At 35.9% G+C, this 23,249-nt stretch overlaps 3 protein-coding genes across 5 annotated transcripts; all 3 read left to right on the forward strand.

The window, feature by feature from the left end:
- Positions 1-4,771: 4,771 nt before the first annotated feature.
- On the forward strand, positions 4,772-7,757 carry LOC113356666 (adenine phosphoribosyltransferase 1-like). Its single transcript, XM_026599873.1, has 6 exons — positions 4,772-5,171; positions 5,323-5,433; positions 6,314-6,406; positions 6,565-6,714; positions 6,909-6,967; positions 7,459-7,757. The coding sequence occupies exons 1-6, from the start codon at positions 5,096-5,098 to the stop codon at positions 7,510-7,512; spliced, it is 543 nt and encodes a 180-aa protein (XP_026455658.1). The 5' UTR covers positions 4,772-5,095; the 3' UTR covers positions 7,513-7,757.
- Positions 7,758-8,215: 458 nt separating this feature from the next.
- Positions 8,216-10,603, forward strand: LOC113356665 (adenine phosphoribosyltransferase 1-like). Of its 3 annotated transcripts, none has more exons than XM_026599869.1 (7): positions 8,216-8,663; positions 8,762-8,827; positions 8,930-9,040; positions 9,173-9,265; positions 9,443-9,592; positions 9,879-9,937; positions 10,322-10,603. In XM_026599869.1, the coding sequence occupies exons 1-7, from the start codon at positions 8,414-8,416 to the stop codon at positions 10,373-10,375; spliced, it is 783 nt and encodes a 260-aa protein (XP_026455654.1). In that variant the 5' UTR covers positions 8,216-8,413; the 3' UTR covers positions 10,376-10,603. The 3 variants fall into 3 exon arrangements, with proteins under 3 accessions (XP_026455654.1, XP_026455655.1, XP_026455657.1); XM_026599870.1 differs by having other exon boundaries at positions 8,522-8,663; positions 8,920-9,040; XM_026599872.1 differs by lacking the exon at positions 8,762-8,827 and having other exon boundaries at positions 8,652-8,663; positions 8,920-9,040.
- A 345-nt stretch (positions 10,604-10,948) lies between these two features.
- LOC113356664 (tropinone reductase homolog At5g06060-like) lies at positions 10,949-12,500 on the forward strand. Its single transcript, XM_026599868.1, has 4 exons — positions 10,949-11,414; positions 11,526-11,950; positions 12,033-12,139; positions 12,222-12,500. The coding sequence occupies exons 1-4, from the start codon at positions 11,317-11,319 to the stop codon at positions 12,408-12,410; spliced, it is 819 nt and encodes a 272-aa protein (XP_026455653.1). The 5' UTR covers positions 10,949-11,316; the 3' UTR covers positions 12,411-12,500.
- The last annotated feature ends 10,749 nt before the right edge of the window (positions 12,501-23,249 follow it).

Here is a 23,249-nt window from a genome sequence, read left to right on the forward strand (position 1 = left end):
TTTTGATACAAAATACGGTAAATCATGACCGTATGTGGTTTTTTAATAAGTTGGGTTGTTGAAACACCCAACTCTTTATCACGGTCGTCCGCAATTGTCACACGATCGCCCACAATTCAATCTTGACCGTCTGCAGTTTTTTTAGGAGTCACAAAATTTACCTTCTCTCGGATTTGATTGTCTGTTTGGAGATCATGGATTACAAATAAATTAAAATACCTTCCTTAACCATATCTGCCTTCTTGTCGTTGGATCAGATTTTAAATTTTTTAAGACTTCATTTCACTCGTCCAATAAAGTTTACGAAGAGAACACCCTAGAAACATCTTCAATATATTTCAATTAGTGTATGGTTGTTCTTATCGTAATTTAGCTTAATATTTTTCATCTATTTCACAAACGATTAGTGAATAATAAATCATTAGGATTTTATCAAAACTGTTAGAGCATAGCTCGGTTGAACCCGCCAAGCGTTGATATGTCAAGTTTGGTTGTCATTTTAGTTCCAAAATTTCAAGGTAGCTTGATTAGATTACTAGAGTCAATTTTGTTAGGTTATATTAGGAAGTTTAGAAATGTTAAGACAAACACGTGTTACACTGAAGAACCTGAAGACGTATCGACATCAACGAACACATCATCCTTTTGTTCGAGGTTAGTAATATAAGACTTGACTTGTTTCCATTACTATCTACGTTGCTTCAAGATGCTTATATTAAAAACATAACATACGAAGTTATATTTATGAATATCTAATATTAGAGACTTGATCATTCTGTCATGATAAATGCAAGGACACTCAAGCTCGTCAACGCTATTTGACTGGTCTAGTGATGATCAAGAGACGACTAAGCCGCTAATGACTCGATTAATTAGAGACGAACGTTAATCAGTAGAAATTAATCTAACAACGATCTAGTTACGAAATTAGTATCACTTGATAGGTCTCGAAAAGTTATGCGAGTTAGATTACTCGAACATGTCTATCGGATACCGGACGAAGAAGATTTCATCAGATTAGTCGAAGGACAAATAATTATTTTACATCTAAACCGTATGGCTGCCCTTATCAACTTTCTGGGCGCCTTAATAATTATTCTTGGCCTTATCACCCAAAACGTGTCGAGAGAAACTCATTTTCTCTTCTCCTTTCTCTTTCTTCTTCTTTCTTCTTTCTTCGTCTTGTTCTTCTTCTTCTGCGATTGATTGAGGTTTCGTGAGAGTTTTTGTCGAGGTAAATCATTTGAGGGAGATGTATAGATGAAGAAGGGATTCCCTGTTTTATAAGCTTTGAGTGTAGAAGATGGTGTTGATGAAGAATCGATAAAAGGTAATTTAGGGTTTCTGTTTTAATTGATTTCTTTATGAAATTAAGTTTGGTTTGGTATTTTATTTCGTGGGTTTGTTGTCAATTGAAGTATAGATAGGTTTATGGAGTTTAATTTTAGTTTCATAGAGAACTAGGGTTTGTGATGTTCTTCCCCAATTTGGAATTAGGGTTCCGGAGTTTGAATTACAGTTGAAGAAGGCAAGCTTAATAATGTTATTGAGTTCTGGTAGTGTTCTGGATGATTGTTAGGTATTTGTGTTGATGGTGGTGGTCTTAACTGAGGTTGTGGATCTGTTAAAGAATTAGGAATTGAGGAATGTAGAAGATGAATTGAGAGTTGTATCTCAGGTGGGTGAAGTATTCTTACAGGTGGTGATAGAATTATGGAAATGGTTACCAGTGGAGCTGCAATTTATAATTGAGTTGATGGAAGCAAAGGTGATGCAATGGAAATTGTAGTTGAGTCAGTAAGGAAGTTACAGACAATACAAAGAAGGATGAGCAAGATAAATTCAAGGAAGTTTCAAGAAGTTTAGGAAGATGAATGAATTGCAGTTCAAGGAATTGGGAGCTCAAGGGTGGTCTGAGATGAAATGGAGTTGCTGTTATGATCCAAGTTGTTGGTAAAGAAGCTATTGGTGTTCCATAGGCAGGGCAGCTGGTAAGAGTATGAGGTAAAGGTTGGAGATGCTGATCTGAGCACGGTGTTTTTGTGATGGATTGGATGCAGTGAAACAAGAAGAGGGTATCTACTGTTGTGTTGTTGTTGAGTGGGATGTAGAGAAAATGAAGCTACAAACTGTAGAGGATAGACTGATAATAACGAATGAAGGTATTTGGAACTGAGTTATAGTTGTAGACCAGGAATTTGAGTATCAATATGGATGTAAATGAAGATTATGTTGAAGTTGAACTGAGGTTGTTGGTTGTGAAGTTGTTGGCTGCATTTGAGTTGCCTTGACAGAATAATGGAGTGAGTTTACAAGGAATAACTACTGATGGTGGAATTATGGCTTACATGGTTGAAGTGAAATTCAGCATGAGAGGGTGATTGTGTTGTTGAGAAAGAGAACTAGTAGTTTATGAATCTGTTGAGAAGAACTGAAGTTAATGATGTTACTGTTGGAAGATAGTTAGAAATGGAAATGGAAGCTAGTTGTAGCTTATGGAACTGTGTATAGTTAGATTGGTGTGTGTAACTTATTTGTTTTTAGCTTTGAGTTTCTTTTCTTTTCAGTCAGATGTTATCCGATTTGTTTTACTTGACTTAGATTATCTGACTGAGTTGAATCGGCGTCAACTCACCAAGTTTCCCTGTCCTGACCGAGTTAACCAGTTGACCTAACCTTAACTATTGACCCTGGACTTTGACTTAACCTTGACGTTGACTGTTAGTGACTATGTTAGACCGGACGTTGACCGTTAGTGTCCATTAGTTGACTTAGGTGGACTTGGGATTAGGACTAGTTTTCATATTTTGATGAATTTGACCCCTTATGGTCCGAATTAGCATTTGGTTTCTTCTACTAAGTTGTAGATATTCATAAGACATATCTAATAAAATAGAGATCCAACCCAATTGAATTAGTAAACCTTTGTATGCTAAAGATAGATAATGAAAATGTGTAGAACCTTAGATGGGCTTAGAACCATTAGATAGTTCACTTAACTTATAACTAGAAAATTGTATGAGATTGTGTTATGAGCCTTGTATGAGCCTTTTGGATAATTCCTAGAGTGCTTCTATGATTAACAGTTAGTCTATATTAACAACGAACGATTCCAAGGATGAACCAGTGGATTGTGTATTTCAAGGTAGGCGTGGCTTGACATCAAATCAGGGGGAACTATGTAACCTTCTTGTAATCATTGAGCATTCTTTTTAATGCGAGCATGATGTGCCATTACTTCTTATGAGCATATTTGTGTGTAAATGATTGGGTATGTTGTATAATATGCATTGTGTGGATTCTCCAAATGTTATATCTATTTTTATGCTTATTATATCCCAGATGAGGCAATATCGTTATATAGGGGAATATTACCTTTTACAATTTCTTGTGAGAATCCATTCGTTTGCATATTATGCTTGATTGCAAAACCTTCGGGACTTATGATGGTAGTTCTTGAATCAGGGTTTGAATGGGCACTCTGTGTGGATGGCGTCTCAATCAAAGTGTCAAGGAAGAATACACAAGTTGTATCACAACTTTGGTGTATTGAATTATGAAATATAACGTTTATCTTTTGAACTTTAAATATATCCGGGATGTTTCTAGGGTGTTTTTTTTTGTAAACATTATTGGACGAGAGAAACGAGTCTTGAAATTTTTAGAATCCGCATGATCTCCTAAACAACCAATCAAATTCCAGGGAAGGTAAATTTTATGGCTCCTAAAACAACTGCAGACGGTCAAGATTGAATTCTAGGTGATCTGTGTGACAAATATAAACGATCATGATTAAGGGTTGGGTGTTTCAATAACCATACTTATTGAAAAAACACAAACGGTCAATATATACCGAATTTAGTATCAGAATACTATTTGATATTATAATACCCCGCCCATCACCATTGTTTGCTCATCCCGCCGCCAACGTCTCTCTTCTGAAAAAATCCTCAAAATAATACATCATTGTGGCCATCAAAGTTATTAGTCTAGTGAAGTGATAAGGATGATGAATTCTAGAGTAGACAAATGATTAAGTTAGCCGCATTAGGCTGACAAACCAACGGTTTAGCATATCAACAGAGAAAAAACCATGGTGTTTTTGTTTGCCAAAGACCTACATATTTTCTTAGGCTTTCTTTTATTGAGAGTCAAGATTCAACATTCAAATAAAGAACTTTTGTAAAAATCTTGATTCAAGATTGCGTTCAAGGGATTGCTTGAACGCAATCTGGAATTGACATTATGGCGCCAAATAGTTTGGCGCTGCAAAATTTACTTTTTGCGCCAAATGGAAGAACATCATATAAATAATCCATCCATCCGACGACTCCTTATTTTTGTGCCAAACCATTTGGCACCAAGATTAAAACATTCATTGGTGATCCAATAACTCTAATTTTTGTGCCAAATCATTTGGTGCCCAGTGCTTCTTGATTCAACTTTGGATCACGATAACAATTCGCCCTTAAATTGGGCTGGTGTAGCAATGATTGAATGTTGAATCTTGACTGATGATAAAAGAAAGCCATAGAAAACAAAAGATAGTACCAAGATAATTCCTTGGAGGAGCACTTATTCTTACAAAAACAACCATCAGTCTTGATGAGGCCGACCAATCAAACACACATTTGTACAGTTGATTTGCGCTTCACAGAAGACTTAGTTCCATATGATCTGCCCATATCATCATGTATCCGGCCGGCGGCGGTAGCTAATAAAAATACGGTCGACACTTTCAAAAATATCATCATTAAAGGAGATGGACAAAACATCAAGATTCGCACTTGCTTACCAAATCTTTTCCAGGATTTTCCGCGGTTGTTGGTGAAAGAGAACCAATACCAAACAACACGACATAACTCGTAATGTTACAACACCAAACGAAACTTAATGTCCATCCAACACGTACAACACCATTATTATATAAAATCCCTAATTCACCACTATTGGTGGGATTGTTAACAGCAAAATCCGATACGCTTCGAAGGACCAAAAACCATAAATAGACGACTCAATTTCACTCCTTTCTTACTGTCCAGTCTAGTCTCTCCTCCTTTATTATTTTTACTATCTTCTTCTCAACACACTAGAGATGGCTGCTGTTGAAGATGATCGAATTGCTAGGATTTCTTCTGCAATCAGGGTTATCCCTAACTTCCCTAAACCAGGTAATCATTTTTACCAATTTTTGTATTTTTTTCCCTTTTGAAATGAGAAAAGAAGCCCAATTGAATCAATGTGTTTTACGAGTCTAAGTTTTAGGGTTTAGTACAATTTTTATTTTTATCTTAATCTGTGTTTTTTGATGTTTGTTTGCAGGGATTATGTTTCAAGACATAACAACTTTGCTTCTTGACCCAAAAGCTTTTAAAGATACCATTGATCTATTTGTTGAGAGATACAAAGACAAGAACATCAGTGTAGTTGCAGGTGAAAAAACCTTTTACTTATATTTGTTTCATTATTGTGCATATTCTTCTAAATTATATGTAGTTTGTAGCTTCAAAATTTTAGATTCAGTGATGTCTGTATTGGTATTATGATGATTTCTCTTTATGTAGTCTGCTGGAGTGTTAGGGTCACACTTTCTTTCAGTCATTTGATACTTTAACTTTGCCAATTAAAGATATGATGCTTTTTAGCCATGTTTTGTAGGTACCAGCTAGCACAATTAGTAGTGTTTGCACTTGGAGTACATGTACCAGCTAGCATAAGCTTAGATCTGAGGCCAATGTCTGCTAGTATTGGAAAACTTCACTCGTCTTTCAAAAATATACTAATTGTTGAGAAATGTGAGTGTAAAGACTGCTCATAAAACATCTGCATCACAAGGGATGTGAACTAGCAATCCGTGACACCTCTTAGCCACATTTGTTTTCTACTCCAGCTGTTTTACATGATTTAGTGGGATAGGAGGATCCAGTTCCTAATACACACTGTTTCTTGTGGGGTAATCAGGTTTTAATCTTTGATAATCTTCCTCCAAACCTTTGTCAACGGATATGTTAAATTGACTACGACTGTCTTGACTACTTATACAAGAAGTCAAGCTTATGTAAGATGAATAGGTCAAGTGCCTTCTTGTTCTTGGTAGTCATAGTTGTTTTGTTTTGTGGGAATCAAATAACCAAAGAAAAATAATCTATTACCAAAGTTACTTATCTGGTGAGAACAGTTTTCCAATATGCCACTGGGGGTTGATTGACTTGGCTTGTATTTTAGAATGATAGTTTACATTGATATTAAGCTTTTCTTGCTGGATTTTTCTTTGCTGAGAAAATCCCGTGACATTATTATTGATTAATTGCAGGAATGGAAGCCAGAGGTTTCATCTTCGGTCCTCCAATTGCCTTAGCTATTGGGGCAAAATTTGTGCCTATGAGGAAACCTAAGAAGCTACCTGGTATGTGTTTCCCCCCTTTTTTTAAAAAAAAGTTTCTACCAAGCATTTTAGAACAACTAATTGAGTCCCTCGAACTGTTAGTCGTTTGGTTTGTGCTGCGAATATTAAGTGAATCTCGAAACTCTTCTTGTGCTCTTACATTCTTGATTATTCATCAGGGGAGGTTATATCTGAAGAGTACTCTTTGGAGTATGGAACAGATAAATTAGAAATGCATGTCGGAGCTGTACAGGCAGGAGAACGTGCTCTTATAGTCGATGATCTCATTGCCACAGGGGGGACTTTATGTGCTGGAATCAGGCTATTGGGTAATTCATTCTGGCATAACTTTCTTACTATTTCTGGAATATGTAGAGAGCACTACTCTTGGATTCAAATATATTGAGATAGTTGGAGGCTTGGAGCTTTAGTTTATCATGAAAATATGACTGCAGGACGCTCTTTTGCTTGGTAGAGGCTGAAAGTACTGATGCTTACAATTCTCAATTTTTCTTCTTTGCAGAACGTGTCGGCGCAGAGATAGTCGAGTGTGCTTGTCTGATTGAATTAGCAGAGCTAAAGGTAAATGAGTATCTACTAAACCTAATTTTCTTCACCGTTCTTTCAGTTCCGAAGTTTTTTTAAATTCACGTGCATACATTTTTCTTTATTGGTTCACCAGAGTGTTTTCAATAGCACATAACTTTTCTTGGACTAACTGCTATAATACAATGGGGTGCATTCCTTTGTATTCAGGCAAACAGGCTAGTGTTTAACATCATCTCCTATGAGCCTTGTAATAGTCGAAAATAATCTGTTGTTCACAAGATCTTGGTGTTATTTTTCTACTTTTCTTGCTCCCTTGCGTGACCCTGAAAGACATGAATAAGAAACTTTCAATACAGAGCAAAACTTTTTGCTTTATAAGAAACAACCGTACAGTTACATTTTCCCTTGAGAAACCTGATATCTTTAAAGGCTTCTGTGCACCTGAATGGTTTTGTTAAAGTGAACTTTCAAGTTTGCTTCACTTTTAATGCTTTTCAACTGAGGATAAATTTGTTTTACTGCAGGGTCGTGATCGATTAGGCGGCAAACCATTGTTCATCCTTGTAAGCGCAGCTTGATCAGAGCTGGGATGGTTTCAGTTTTTAACGAAATTTCAGTTGGGACGAGCTTTGAGTCGTACCTACGAGTGTTATAGGTGCCTCTCTTTAGATGGAGGTTTCCTTGAGTGTTTGTATAAGTTGATGGATTTCTGATAACCCATTTCAGTGGTTTATATGAACATCGCTCAGTCAACGGCATATTTATTTATCAATTTGAAATTCAATAATAGTAATGGTTTTAAGAAACTGAAAATTCTCTTCTATCATCTCACCTGCCCTTACTGGAAGGCCCAAGTTTTCAGTGTTTTATAAATTTCTTGTTAAATGGAAAATGATTGCCCATTTTATTACGATCAGGCCCTCTCATTCATTGTACTGGTATTGTTATTTGTTAGTCAGTTGTCCCAGGACTCGGGGGTTGTCTTGTTTATGTCATGGACTCAAAAATTGACTTACGATTCATTTTTAAAGAGCAAAATATCGCTCTGTGGTCTGCTGACTGCTGCTCTTCCATTCGTATCACAAAAATCATGGACGAAAAAAAACATGGGATGATGAACGTTTTGTTGTATTAATTTTCACTGTAGGACTGTACTCTGTACCCAACAACAGGAGTCATTCAGATTCCCCCCTACACTTACTTGCCCTCAATGGTAAATCAGCTACCTTTGAGCTGTTCTTGGTATTGCCAGTTGATATGTTCTTATTTCCTGAAGGAATACAAAGTACAAACCATGAAAACGTGGTACTTTCAAGTCAAGGTTTTTAATCAGTTCTACAAATGTAGGAGGTGTATTACTAGTTTTGCCTTATTCTCCAGGGGTTTGTCCCAAAAAGTATTCCTTACAAAGCATTTCTTTTGAAGAAATTGACTATATTTTGTCTGGGGTGTTGAATTACAGAGAAAAAACAGTGATCAATGGAGACATTTGGAATCAGTTCAGTAAATGGTAATCTGATTTCATCATCTTACAACAACTCTCCCCATCTCTCAAACATGAATTCTTCTGTTTCACTTAAAACCTCTTTTATTTGTAATGTCAACAACAGTAAGATTCTCTTCTCACCTAACTTCAGAAGCTCAACCAAAAGAATCACAGTTCCTAAAATTAGGTCTTTTTCTGCTAACAACTCTAAAAAGTTGAGTCAACAGAATCTCAAAGATGGATGTAAGTCTCTTTATATCGATTTTATACTCAATTCTCTCAATTTTGCTTTAATTTTTATTTTTTTATGATCCCTTGTGTTTTTGTCTCTTTTTGTTTAGTTCAAGATGATCGAATTGCAAGGATTTCCTCTGCGATTAGGCTCATACCCGACTTCCCTAAACCAGGTAAGTTAGTCATTCATTACGAGTTCACAACTTACTCAGAAATTCGTTTATTTGGATTATAATCTGACAGATGGTTCCTGCATTATTGCAAGTTTGTTTCAGGAATCATGTTTCAAGACATAACAACATTGCTTCTTGACCCAAAGGCATTTCAAGATACGATTGATCTGTTTGTTGAGAGATACAAAAACAAGGACATCACTGTAGTCGCAGGTGAAAGCATCACTTACATTTACATTTCTTTTGCTACTTTTCTTGCCATTCTTTTCAAGTAAGGACTCAAAAGAAAGTTATAAAATTGTTTTTCTATTATCTTTAACCCGTGTCATTGCTGATTACTCGCAGGAACGGAAGCCAGAGGTTTCATCTTCGGTCCTCCAATTGCCTTAGCTATTGGGGCAAAATTTGTGCCTATGAGGAAACCCAAGAAGCTACCTGGTACTTATTTCCCTTTTCCTTTCTTTCTTTTGGTATATGTAAAGTGTCTATCAAGCATTTTACAGTGACTAATTGCATTCCTCCCCGTAATGTTAGTTGTGTAGTTTGTGTTGTGAATATTAAGTGAATCTAGGAACTCTTCTTGTTAATAGCTCTTACAATATTGTTTTTCCTCAGGGGAGGTTATATCTGAAGAGTACACTTTGGAGTATGGAACAGATAAACTAGAAATGCATGTCGGAGCTGTACAGGCAGGAGAACGTGCTCTTATAGTAGATGATCTTATTGCGACAGGGGGGACTTTATGTGCTGGAATCAGGCTATTGGGTAATTCATTCTGACATATAACTTTCAAGTTATTACTGAAGTTATGTAAGGTCCTCGAATTGATGGCACTTTTCCTAGGAGTACTCTTGGATGTTTTCTGGATAGAAAGCCATGTTTATGCTTGAATAGGATGGATTTCAAATTTATGAATGTCTCTAGATTGGTACACATCTATTTAGTTGGAGGCTTGGAGTAGTTTCTCTTGAAAGTATGAATGTTACATTGCTACTTCAATCTTCAGATAAAAGTATCAATGTTCATAAACCTTCGGTTGGCTTTCTTGCAGAACGTGTTGGAGCAGAGGTAGTCGAGTGTGCTTGTCTAATTGAATTACCTGAGCTTAAGGTACGCCTTTCTTAAGACATCTAGGTGTAGGGAATATGAGTATCTAATGAACCTCGTGTTCTCTTCTGCTCTTTAAGTTTTGAAAAATCATAAAAACACGTAATAAACTTTTCAATCCTACCCATTTTAGCTATGTTCACCACAAAATTTATCCAAGCTTTTGCTTGGACTAAATGTTGCAGATAATGGCAAGATTCCCATTTATATTTTTTTTGCAAACAATCAGGCTAGTGTTTATCATCAATGGCTTATGTGCCTTGAAATTGTCGAAACATCGCCCATAAGGACCATTGCCTTTTGTGTTTTTAACAAATTCTTTCTTTGCAAGATTTTGATGTTACATTTTCAATGCTTGTAGTGATGAATGAATTTTTATAACTTCAGGGGCGTGATCGATTGGGAAATAAACCACTCTTCATTCTTGTAAGTGCGGTTTAGTTTCATGTTTAAAGAGAATTTTTTCTTGGTGGGAGGAGCTCTTTATCGCACATGGTTTGGTTGAAATAAGTGTTTTCTTGAAGTGTAATAGTGAACTAGTATTAGTTGGTTGTAGTAGAAGCTGAATAATGACTCATATGAAAAACGTGAAATGGCTTTGTCAGTGAACAACTTATTTGGTTTACATATTGAATTGCTGAGTTCAGCTAGAACCGGTGCCGAAATTGAAACTTTAAGACTCAAAAACAATTATCCTATGAGTTGTTACTTTTGAATTGCTCTATCCAACTTTACTTTATTTTGGTTTTCATGTCCCACAATGTCCTAGCTGAACCACCCTTCCTAGTTGAACCCGCTTGCATTTTGAATGCTCTTCAAATTGAACTCACATGTCCTAGCTTACAGGTATCACTTTGTTTTATCGTGTACATTATTTCCGACGCAGTTTGGAGTTGTACACCCATGTTTACACCTACTCTCATATTTGGAAGAAAAACCCACATTGATATTATTTCTATATTCATATTTAGATGCATAAGGTATGGTGTAAATTTTCTTAAATATGTAAAAAAGTTAAAAAAATCTAGCATAATTGCCATACAGAGAGATATCTATCTAGCAATAACTTCCTCCTCTTTTATACCTATCTTTCCTAGTTAGCCTTGGTGCATGATCTTGCAGTTTTTGGCTTGTGTATATCTGTCATTTCAAATGACAAACCAAGCAAGAAACCAACCATAATGACAAAGATTACACATTAATCGCGTGTAATTAAACCAATGCCAGTTATAGACATTCCACATTTATTGGTTTTTTCAAGCAGAACTTTATCTTAGGCTTGGATCTTACAAAAGGAGGTGCTTCCATGAGAGGCCTGATCACTCTGTTCATCTTTGTTTCCCTCATCTGTGTATTGTTTCTCCGGTTGAAAAGAGAAAACCATGACTGACAACACTCAGAGACAAATCAGTGACCAAAGCCTAAGATGGTCACTCAAAGGAATGACTGCTCTTGTCACTGGTGCAACTAGCGGGATCGGGTTCTCCTTTCTCACTCATCTCTTTCTTTGTTCTTCATAATCTTATATCCTTAGTGGTGGTTGGAATAATTTTTCACAGTTTTTTTTTGTTTTGAATCTGTCTATGTTCAGGCACGCTATAGTGGAGGAATTAACTGGACTTGGTGCGGCTATACATATATGCTCTCGAACTGAAGACAGTGTCAAACAATGCTTGAAAGATTGGGAATTGAAAGGTTATAAAGTCACCGGCTCGGTATGTGATGCTTCAGTTCCAGCTGAACGAGAAAAGTTGATGAAAACTGTATCTTCTGTTTTTGGGGGCAAGCTCAACATCCTTGTTAACAATGCTGGAACAGCAATATTTAAAGACACAGTGGATTACACCGATGAAGATGATTTGAAAGTCATGGCAACAACTTTCGATTCTGCTTACCATTTATCTAAACTTGCACATCCCCTTTTAAAAGCTTCAGGTTCGGGAAACATCGTTTTTATCTCCTCTGTAGCTGGCGTGGTTGCTACAGCCATGGTATCAAATTATTCAGCATGTAAAGGTAAGAGAATTAATTTACATTAGAATTAACAAAACTCAAATGTGATGGATGAGACTCATCTAAGTTTTATGTTGAACATTAGGAGCAATAAATCAACTTACAAAGAACCTAGCTTGTGAATGGGCGAAGGATAAGATCCGCGTCAACAGCGTAGCACCATGGATTATCAAGACTTCACTAATGGAACCGGTGAGCATCTCAAGTTTTTCTGAGCAATTTTAATTTCCAATCACACTGTTCTAATGTTTATGCGCCATATCATTTTCAACAGCATTTGAAAGACAAGGAGTTTGAAGAAAGAGTTATCACTAGAACTCCTATTCGGCGCATTGGAGAACCCAGTGATGTTTCGCCTCTGGTGGCCTTCCTTTGCCTACCTGGTGCTTCATATATCACTGGCCAAATTATTTGTGTTGATGGTGGATTCACAGTGAATGGGTTTTTCCCTACGCATGATTAGTCCTGAAAACTCCAAAATATTGTTATTTATGCAAGTAATTGTGGTCCACAATTTGAATAAAAGTTTCAACTTATTTTGGGAGAATATTCATTTATTGGCATGGTTATTCTTGTACCATTACAAAATTTTCAGCACTGATTGCTTACGAACCCTAAACGATGAATCAAAAGCTAATTTTTTGATGATACGTTCCTCTTACAAAATTGTACACTCCTACCAAACAACGAGCACGATCCAAAATATATAACCACACCATCTACCGCTTTAAAGAAACAAAGGTTAAAATTCTTTTAAAACATTTCCAATGATCACAAACTCACCTTCTCGCTTTTTCGAGAAGATACAAACACCATGCTCTTAGCTCGCCAAGGAGGCTTTAACCTTACTCATTAAACTGTCGCGGAGTCTTCAGCTTCTCTTGATTGTTGATGCGTCGAGAAAGCTCCAATACTTGCTCCTTGGTACATTAGTATTCTTCATCACTTGCTCGTTCTCTTTCATAGAATGCCTCTATTGTTCTCTAAAATGATTAGGGTACCAAGTACACCACATTCTTTTCGATATCCACCTATAAGTCTGATACCTTGTGTGATCTAATATAAACAGAGCCTATCATAAAGATGGAAACAACAAGGTATACACTTGGTATATAGTATAAGTCTGGAACCGGACCTTAACTATAGGGATCAACCCAAGTGTTCGGATGAACGTACAATATACTTACTTTTAATTATAACTAAACCAATAATTATAATCGCGGAAAGTAAAAGTAAAGGCACAACGAGATTTTGTTGACGAGGAAACCGTCGAATGCAGAAAAATTCCGCGACCTAGTCCAGTTTTAAATACTCTCAGAATTAAGCCGCTATACAAATATTACTACAATTTCGTATAGTTGAGACCAAGTAAACTACCCTAGTTACCTAGTTTCCTAAGTATCCCTACGCCTACAACCAATCTGGCCAATTCACCTGAATCCTAAGATATAGTTCACTATCGTCTTCCGAATAAGTAAAGGACTAATATATTCAGTAACTACTCTTTCAATCTCAAGAAATAAATCAGATATTATAGTTGAGTTCAACAAAGGATCTTCCGTTGAAACTAAAAAACTCCTTTGTTAGGTAAGATCTACCAAGGTCCAGATTATCAAGATAACCAGATCTAGATATACAAACTATAGGATTCAGATACTGAAGAATACCACCAAATGATAGCTTACCGATCTAATACGACTAGTAAATCAATTGTGTATCAAAGATGAACAAGATCTAGTTGAATCCCAGCCGATCAAGTTTGTGCACGATGTTAAATCGTAAATATACGAAACCACTAAGAAATATTCTTGTCTTCAAATCTTCAATGTCTTCTTATGTACCTGCACAACCAAACTTGATTCCGACTTATTATCGATCACACACGGAATGGAGTCTGTTAACAATGGATGATCACAAGTCACCATCAGATCTAAAAGCATATTTGAACTACCGTTAATCCCCTGATCTAGTTTGAGTGACCTAATGTCAGAAGAGAAAGCTCTCAAGAATAATCAAACTAGGAGCAATCAAGGTTTAACAACCATTAGTCAATCAAATCAATAATGGAAAACTAAAATAACAATGCAAAATCCAGTTTCCCACCAACGATACCATCTAGACGCTTCTTGATCCTACAAAAGTCTTTAAACTAGCGGACATAAGAGATTTCACCTAATTAGGTTACTCTCCTCTCCAAGATAGTATTACAAGTAAATACTAATAGTCGGCTACAATAATGACTACAAATGAAGTTGTCAACCTGCCTCAGGATAAGTTTGTAAGAAGAACAAACTTCACTATTTATAGACCAAGGTAGTTTGGACACCAAGGAATTTCCGTAACCGAAAATATTCTAAAAATATGTAATCAACACCTATTTTCGGTTTAGTCTAATTCCAACCAATATCCAACTGTTATACCGAAATCCCTCTTGGATTACAACTCAGTATTAGCTAGCATACAAGATACTTAACTAACATATCTTCCAGAGATGTTTCACTTGCTGGAAAGACAAAACATATATATTTGAAAATTCTAACAAAAAGATTCTCAAACTTTCAGTTTTGGATCTCTCTTTGAGTATCAAGGAATATCTTTTGTTAGAGCATAGCTCAGTTGAACCCACCAAGCGTTGTATGTCAAGTTTGGTTGTCATATTTTAGTATCAAAACTCATCTAGAGTCGCTTGATTATTTACTAGAGTCAACTTCGTTTAGTTTAGACTAGAAAGTCTAGGAATGTTGAAACGTACAAGTATTACTCTGAAAACCTGAATAAAGTGAAGAAGTAACGACTGCAACGAAGACATCATCCTTCCTCTCGAGGTTAGTAATATTGACTTGATCTTGTTTCCATTCCTAACATATCTTTCAAGTCGATTTATATTAAAAACATAACATGGGAAGTTATATTTATAACACTCTAATGATTAGACTTGGTCATAGCATTATGATCAAAGTATCAAGGAATTATATTACGAAGTATAAACGTTTATGAAAATGTGGGGGTCTAACAACCACACCCAACAATTCGTTTGGCAATCTGAGAGGACTTACTCCAATACACTTTATAGAGAATCAACTAGACACTAAGACTCAATCTAGAATAAAGTATATCAAAGAGTTTAATATCTCTAACTCTTAATTCAATCTGCAATCAACAAATAGAAATCTGCGAGCCTGATTGAATATAAGAGGAGTTACTTGAACGGTACCAAAGACCAATGTTCAAGTGTCAATCAATGTATATCAACAACCAAAGGTTGGATATTCTAATTGATTGATCTTAACGCACAACCTGTGATATTTCAATTATATAACAAAATATAATGCGGAAAAGAAATAACACAGACACCAGAATTTTGTTAACGAGGAAACCGCAAATGCAGAAAAACCCCGGGACCTAGTCCAGATTGAACACCACACTGTATTAAGCCGCTACAGACACTAGCCTACTACCAATTAACTTCGGATTGTACTGTAGTTGAACCCTAATCAATCTCACACTGATTCAAGGTACAGTTGCGCTCCTTACGTCTCTGATCCCATCAAGATACTACGCACTTGATTCCCTTAGTTTATCTCACCCACAACTAAGAGTTGCTACGACCCAAAGTCGAAGACTTGATAGACAAACTAGTCTCACATAGAAAAGTTTATAGGATTGAATAAATCTGTCTCCCACAGAAATACCCAAGAGTTTTTGTTCGGTCTTTTGATTAATCAAGGTGAACATGAACCAATTGATAAACCGGACTTATATTCCCGAAGAACAACCTAGTATTATCAATCACCTCACAATAAACTTAATCGACTAGCGAAACAAGTTATTGTGGAATCACAAACGATGAGACGAAGTTTGTGATTACTTTTCTATCTTGCCTATCAGAGATATAAAATCTCGAGCCAATTATTTCGATTGCACTCAACACGATAGAAACAGCCAAATCAGATCACGCAACTACAAAGATAATAGTTGGGTCTGGCTTCACAATCCCAATGAAGTCTTCAAGTCGTTAACCTACAGGGTCTCGAGAAGAAACCTAAGGTTAAAAGAGAATTGACTCTAGTTATGAACTAGTAACACACATGAGGTGTAGGGATTAGTTTCCCCAGTTTCTAGAGTTCTCCTTTATATAGTTTTCAAATCAGGGTTTGCAATCCAAGTTACCTTTGTAACAAAGCATTCAATAATCACTGTTAGATGAAAAACTTGATTCAACCAAGCTTTCAACCGTTAGATCGAACCTATCTTGTTACACACAAATGAAATGTACCCTCATTTAGGTTTATGTAACTGTACCTAAACGTGTACACCAGGTTGGTTCACAAATAGTTAACCGAGGTTAGCCATATGATTACTCTCATATCAACCTTATTCATCTTAACCATAACTAGTTCAAATGACTCAAATGAAACTAGTTAAAGAGTTGTTCAATTGTTTAGAAAACACAATTGAAACCAAATCGGTTTGATTCACTTGAATCAATCATGGACATTATAGCCACGGTTTGCAAAGATTGCATTCCTTATCATTTAAATGTTTAAGTCCATGAACTGACCGATTTAACAAAGTAACCAGCTTAAGTATGCGTACTTCAGCAACCGGATTTTGAGTTTGTTAAGTTTCCAAACTCAGTTTAGGAGTTTGTAATTCCAAAACTCAGCAGATATTTTCGGCCCGAAAACTTCCGGCAGTATGCGTACGGGTACGCATACTTATCTTGTCTCCTTCACCAATTTCGTAGACACACATATGCATACTCTTGGTTCCCGGTTTATGGATTTATACACTAATGTGCGAACACACTATATATGCTTGTATCCAAAGATGGTTACATCATCAACTCGTTATTTCAATCATTGAAACATTCTTCTATAATGACAATATCCATTTTCACACACTATTAGCATCAAAGCAATTTTCAAGATATTGAAATAATCATTATCGAAACATTCCAAGCCTACATCAAATGATTGTATCACATAAACCATGTAAGATATTACACATATTTAGAGAAATATGTAAGCGAGATATACTCAGCTCGAAATCTCAAATGTGTATAGAGAAAACTATATCGTAACACGACTTTTGTCTCAATATAGGATATAGTAGAAATAGACTTTCCAAGTGATAGATGAGTTCAAGTCTCCACATACCTTTTGTCGAAGAAGTTCCGCAAGCTCCCCTTAGTAGTTCTTCGTCTTCAAGAGATGAACATCGAGAGATCTAAGCTCAACTACACTATCTATGTCCTAGTCCGAGACATCTATAAATAGGCTAAAAATCAAGACTTATAGTTTTGATCACTAACATTGACAAACATGCTGGAGATAGCAACGCATGCGAGTTCGACCGATCAATGCTCTAACAATCTCCCCCTTTGTCAATTTTAGTGACAAAACCATCAATACATATGGATTACAAAAAAGATATAAAAAAATGTAGCTTCTCATCCACATGCTTGATCTCCTTAGCATCTTTAACGCGACTCGAAATCTTCGTCACTTCCAAGTATTCCATGATCCTAAAGGTTGTAAGTTTAGCATCACAGTTGTTGAAGATCCGTAGCTATAACAATGAGAAAACAAAATGCTCTCAATCATTGTTATACATTATCATAGTATTATTACACAACATCAAAGTTCAATTGTATCACAACTTTGACTGCAATACTATGGTGATATGTATATCTCCCCCTTAGTCAATACATATCTCAACATGAAAACCACTCCCCCTTACATAATGATCCGTAAACCATATGTATTTGTAGTGTGAACCACACATTAATTCTCCCCCTTTTTGTCCAAAAATTGGCAAAGGTACGAAAATTAGTGGGATCCTAATGAAATTTCCACGGAGATACTTCACGACCAAAAGGTGTATTAACATACCAACAAATTTAGATGCAATCATAAAGCCGAAGCTAAATGCATTCATCAAGGAGTTAATAAAGATACAAGATAACCCTAAAAATTCCACAGCCGCACTCCCCATAAAGATTTGTCAATTAAGCACAAGTTCAAAATGAACTCTCCCCCATAAAATGTCATCCCCGAAGGAACAACAAAGGCGACCTTACTTTCACAAGAAAAGAAGGATTTCTTTTGGACAAACAAATCACATGAAAAACATGAATTTGGATCCAAAAATATTCAATTGAAATAACCACAAGAGAACCCATGGTTAGTTCAATCGAAAAATACAACCAAATTAATCACAAGAAATCCCATGATTAATTTAATTGAAATACACAACCAAATTAACCACAAAGTGATCAATTCAATTGGGTCATGCTCGACATAAGAGAACTTACAGAGCAACAACTAAAATAACCAAAAGAGAATGATTAATTTAGTTGGTTATGCTCGACATAGGGAACCTTACGGAGCAACAACTAAGTTAATCATAAGAGAATGATCAACTCTGTCGGTTGTGCTCAACATAAGAAACCTTATGGAACAACACAGTATATGCACAAAAATGTGGATCGGAGATCAACCAAATACTGCGGAATAGACAAGGATTCATCATATTTTCCATCACTATTTGCACAATGACATACAATAGGATTCATCCTTGTTAACAAAAGTTTTATCCTTTCTTCCATCAAAATATGACATAGAAGGCTTTAACTTTTGTAATGCCAAAAGTTCATTCTATCTTCCATCAATACATTCATATCGACATAATAGAGATAACTTTTGAACAAGTATGGGACAGTCACAGGTTCACGGACGTAAACAACATATCCCATAACAATTTGCAATATATAAAATCATAAAGATTAAAATTGCAAAAATCATCTTCCAAAAAATTTAGAATTTAAATAAATAAATCTAAAAACATGAAGATGAAAAATCGTTGGACATAGCTATGTGTACTCACAATATTGGCTATTCCAAATCCTAGTTATTCTTCTAAAAACATAACAAAGAAGATTTATTATACATAATCAAAAACAACTCTAAAAACAGAGAGCAATCACAAGCGATAATCAGAGTTCCGGTACGGAAGCTTCACTGGTTCCAAGACCTTCAAGCTTGTGACTAACTGTATCAACTGTGTCTTCGGAGAAGATATCCTCATTAAGAAGATTCTTAACTTGTGACTTCATGAGAACAAGATCAGAATCAACCTTTTTCAACTCAGTTCGTAACAAGTTAAGTTTCTTTACAGAGTTCTTGAGCTTCAGTTGAGTCTTCCCAAGATCATTGAGAAAAGCATGAACTACTTCAGCAGAGACCATCTCAGCATTCTCTCGATTTTGGTGACAAAAAGTATAATAGCATGAGGCACAGGATTCGAGTTCGTAAGATTTGACAAGGGTTCTTTTCTTCTTCAAAACAAACTCCAAATAAACCGAATCGTCAATTGAATTGGCTGGTAAATCCCAAGAACTTGGAGTAGACCCCTTCCTTAACACAACACAAGTATGCGTACTCTATAAAGGATTTGGTATTTATAGGCTTCACAAGAACCAGTAATTTAGGGTTTCCAAAATTGGTTCGTGCCAATGTGAAGGAGTACACGCACGTACACACACCTGGCCTTATACCAAAAAGGTTGTAAAGAAGCTTTGACTAGTATTTTCTTAGTGAGTAAAAAACTCAGCTCTCAAATAAATTTTGTTCTCACAAGAGAAAAATTTAGAGCACAACAATTTTACACCCTTTTGAAAAAGAAAGAACAACACAACTAAATACAGATAGAATACTCATGCAACAACAAATGTTTGTAAGTGATAAACCGGCTAAGAACGATAAGAAGATAACTGGAGAATCAAAAACATTTGTCAGAGATTATACCTCACTCAACCAGGATTTTTATAAGTGAGAGCTAAATTTTGTGATTAATTATCATAGGTATGAGCTTTGAGCTCATTAAATGAACGTTGCTTATGGTTAAGTCTCTTTAGGTTGTCATAACACTTGCTATCATCAAAATATGGTGCAAAGTGATGATTCTTACCTCAAGAATTTTGGCATGAGGGAATTGACATCCTGTTGATAATTTCTTTATATCCTTCAATTATCCTTTTTAGGTTGTCATCCAATTTTCCATTGCTTCCTTCTTCTGGTACCTTATTCACATCAAAAGCAACATAATCTCCCTTATTGTGAGAAGAATATCCATGAGTTCTTCTTCGTCGAAATCGCTTAGGAAGACTGTTATGTGTTTGAACATTCGAGGAACACCTTGAACTGACTTTCCTGGTGGGGTACACAGGGTGAGTACTAAAACTAATTGGTTTAGACATACGAATGTCAGTTACACCTTTGAGAATTAAATCTAAGGTGTGTTGAAGACGAATAATAGAATTGTCATTCAACCTAGAATTTCTCTTTTGTTTATTAATCTCTTTCGAATCACAAAAGAGACACACTTTCTGATCACCTCAGTGATTAGACAGAACAACCTTAACACCATTGTTGGGAGAATTCTTCCTTCTGTGTGATGTGGGATTTCCTTGTTTAGGAGAAGATACAGGAACATCTTTTTAAACAGAAAGGTTTTTCGGTTTTGCTTCTGGACCTGATTCTCTTACAGTTAAATCAGAAGCAGTTGGTATGGCGGACTCTATTGAACACTGTTGAAAAGAGAGTTTTCTTAAGAGATGTTCAATTTTCAAAGCATCCTTTTTGAGATTTTCCTCTTGAAGAATCTTTAAACGAGAGTCACGCTCACTTGCCATACCAACTAGGGCATTGAATTTGTGTTTCAACCGGTTGACATTATCAGCCTGGATTCTAGCGAGTTTTAGAATCACAGAACTCTCTTTGGCTGCATTCCTTTCAACATCAGAGTCAGACTCGTCCGTAAGGTAGTCAGGAAAACACTTGTCAATGTGCGTCTGTTTCCTTTGAACACTAGGTTCATCTATATTCGATATTGACAAATCTTTCTCTTTAATAGACTTTATAGAAACAAAACTTTTATTTCTGGTATTACATTGATCAGAGACAATATCGTCCATCCTCAAGTCGCTACAAACACATACTTGTAAGGTCTTTAAAGTGTTTGCCTGCTCTGATACCAATTGAAAATGTCGGGGTCTAACAACCACACCCAACAATTCGTTTGGCAATCTGAGAGGACTTACTCCAATACACTTTTTAGAGAATCAACTAGACAGTCAGACTCAATCTAGAATAAAGTATATCAAAGAGTTTAATATCTCTAACTCTTAATTCAATCTGCAATCAACAAATAGAAATCTGCGAGCCTGATTGAATATAAGAGGAGTTACTTGAACGGTACCAAAGACCAATGTTCAAGTGTCAATCAATGTAAATCAACAACCAAAGGTTGGATATTCTAATTGATTGATCTTAACGCACAACCTGTGATATTTCAATTATATAACAAAATATAATGCGGAAAAGAAATAACACAGACACCAGAATTTTGTTAACGAGGAAACCGCAGATGCAGAAAAACCCCGGGACCTAGTCCAGATTGAACACCATATTGTATTAAGCTACTACAGGCACTAGCCTACTACCAATTAACTTCGGACTGGACTATAGTTGAACCCTAATCAATCTCACACTGATTCAAGGTAAAGTTGCGCTCCTTACGTCTCTGATCCCATCAGGATACTACGCATTTGATTCCCTTAGTTGATCTCACCCACAACTAAGAATTGCTACGACCCAAAGTCGAAGACTTGATAGACAAATCTGTCTCACACAGAAAAGTCCATAGGATTGAATAAATCTGTCTCCCACAGAAATACCCAAGAGTTTTTGTTCCGTCTTTTGATAAATCAAGGTGAACATGAACCAATTGATAAATCGGACTTATATTCCCGAAGAAAAGCCTAGTATTATAAATCACCTCACAATAAACTTAATCGACTAGCGAAACAAGTTATTGTGGAATCACAAACGATGAGACGAAGTTTGTTTGTGATTACTTTTCTATCTTGCCTATTGGAGATATAAAATCTCGAGCCAATTATTTCAGTTGCACCCAACATGATAGAAACAGCAAGATCAGATCATGCAACTACAAATATAATAGTTGGGGTCTGGCTTCACAATCCCAATGAAATCTTCAAGTCGTTAACCTACAGGGTCTCGAGAAGAAACCTAAGGTTAAAGGAGAATCAACTCTAGTTATGAACTAGTAACACACATGAGGTGTGGGGATTAGTTTTCCCAGTTGCTATAGTTCTCCTTAATATAGTTTTCAAATCAGGGTTTGCAATCCAAGTTACCTTGGTAACAAAGCATTCAATAATCACTGTTAGATGAAAAACCTGATTCAACCAAGCTAATATCTTTCAACCGTTAGATCGAACTTAGCTTGTTACACACAAATGAAATGTACCCTCATTTAGGTTTATGTAACCGTACCTAAATGTGTACACCAGGTTGGTTCACAAATAGTTAACCGAGGTTAGCCATATGATTACTCTCATATCAACCTTATTCATCTTAACCATAACTAGTTCAAATGACTCAAATGAAACTAGTTAAAGAGTTGTTCAATTGTTTAGAAAACACAATTGAAACCAAATCGGTTTGATTCACTTGAATCAATCATGGACATTATACACACGGTTTGCAAAGATTGCATTCCTTATGATTTAGAAGTTTAAGTCCATGAACTGACCGATTTAACAAAGTAACTAGCTTAAGTATGCGTACTTAAGCAACCGGATTTTGAGTTTTTTAAGTTTCCAAACTCAGGTGACTAGTTTAGGAGTTTGTAATTCCCAAATTCAGCAGATCTTTTCGGTTCGAAAACTTCCGACTTATCTTTTCTCCTTCACCAATTTTGTATACACACATATGCATACTCTTGGTTCCCGGTTTATGGATTTATACACTAACGTGCGAACACACTTTATATGCTTATATACAAAGATGGTTACATCATCAACTCTTTATTTCAATCATTGAAACATTCTTCTATAATGACAATAGCCGTTTTCACATACTATTTGCATCAAAGCAATTTTCAAGATATTGAAATAATCATTATCAAAACATTCCAAGCCTACATCAAATGATTGTATCACACAAACCATGTAAGATGTTACTCGGCAATTTTCTCATGATATAAGATGAACTTGGTCGAAGCAAAAGCTTACCAACACATATTTCGAGAAATATGTAAGCGAGATATACTCAGCTCGAAATCTCAAATGTGTATAGAGAAAACTATATCGTAACACGACTTATATCTCAAAATAGGAGATAATAGAAATAGACTTTCCAAGTGATAGATGAGTTCAAGTCTCCATATACCTTTTGTCGAAGATGTTCCACAAGCTCCCCTTAGTAGTTCTTCG

This window comes from Papaver somniferum, chromosome 3 (genome assembly GCF_003573695.1).
Source record: "Papaver somniferum cultivar HN1 chromosome 3, ASM357369v1, whole genome shotgun sequence".
Taxonomy (NCBI): domain Eukaryota; kingdom Viridiplantae; phylum Streptophyta; class Magnoliopsida; order Ranunculales; family Papaveraceae; genus Papaver; species Papaver somniferum.

Bases quoted from the DNA above. Each gene is read 5' to 3' on its own strand.
- LOC113356665 (XM_026599869.1), top strand. From the start codon at position 8,414: ATGGAGACATTTGGAATCAGTTCAGTAAATGGTAATCTGATTTCATCA. The intron at 9,593-9,878 runs GTAATTCATTCT...GCTTTCTTGCAG, and splicing joins TGCTGGAATCAGGCTATTGG to AACGTGTTGGAGCAGAGGTA. The intron at 9,938-10,321 runs GTACGCCTTTCT...TTATAACTTCAG, and splicing joins TTGAATTACCTGAGCTTAAG to GGGCGTGATCGATTGGGAAA.
- LOC113356666 (XM_026599873.1), top strand. From the start codon at position 5,096: ATGGCTGCTGTTGAAGATGATCGAATTGCTAGGATTTCTTCTGCAATC. The intron at 6,407-6,564 runs GTATGTGTTTCC...ATTATTCATCAG, and splicing joins GAAACCTAAGAAGCTACCTG to GGGAGGTTATATCTGAAGAG. The intron at 6,968-7,458 runs GTAAATGAGTAT...GTTTTACTGCAG, and splicing joins TTGAATTAGCAGAGCTAAAG to GGTCGTGATCGATTAGGCGG.
- LOC113356664 (XM_026599868.1), top strand. From the start codon at position 11,317: ATGACTGACAACACTCAGAGACAAATCAGTGACCAAAGCCTAAGATGG. The intron at 11,415-11,525 runs GTTCTCCTTTCT...GTCTATGTTCAG, and splicing joins GGTGCAACTAGCGGGATCGG to GCACGCTATAGTGGAGGAAT. The intron at 12,140-12,221 runs GTGAGCATCTCA...CATTTTCAACAG, and splicing joins AGACTTCACTAATGGAACCG to CATTTGAAAGACAAGGAGTT.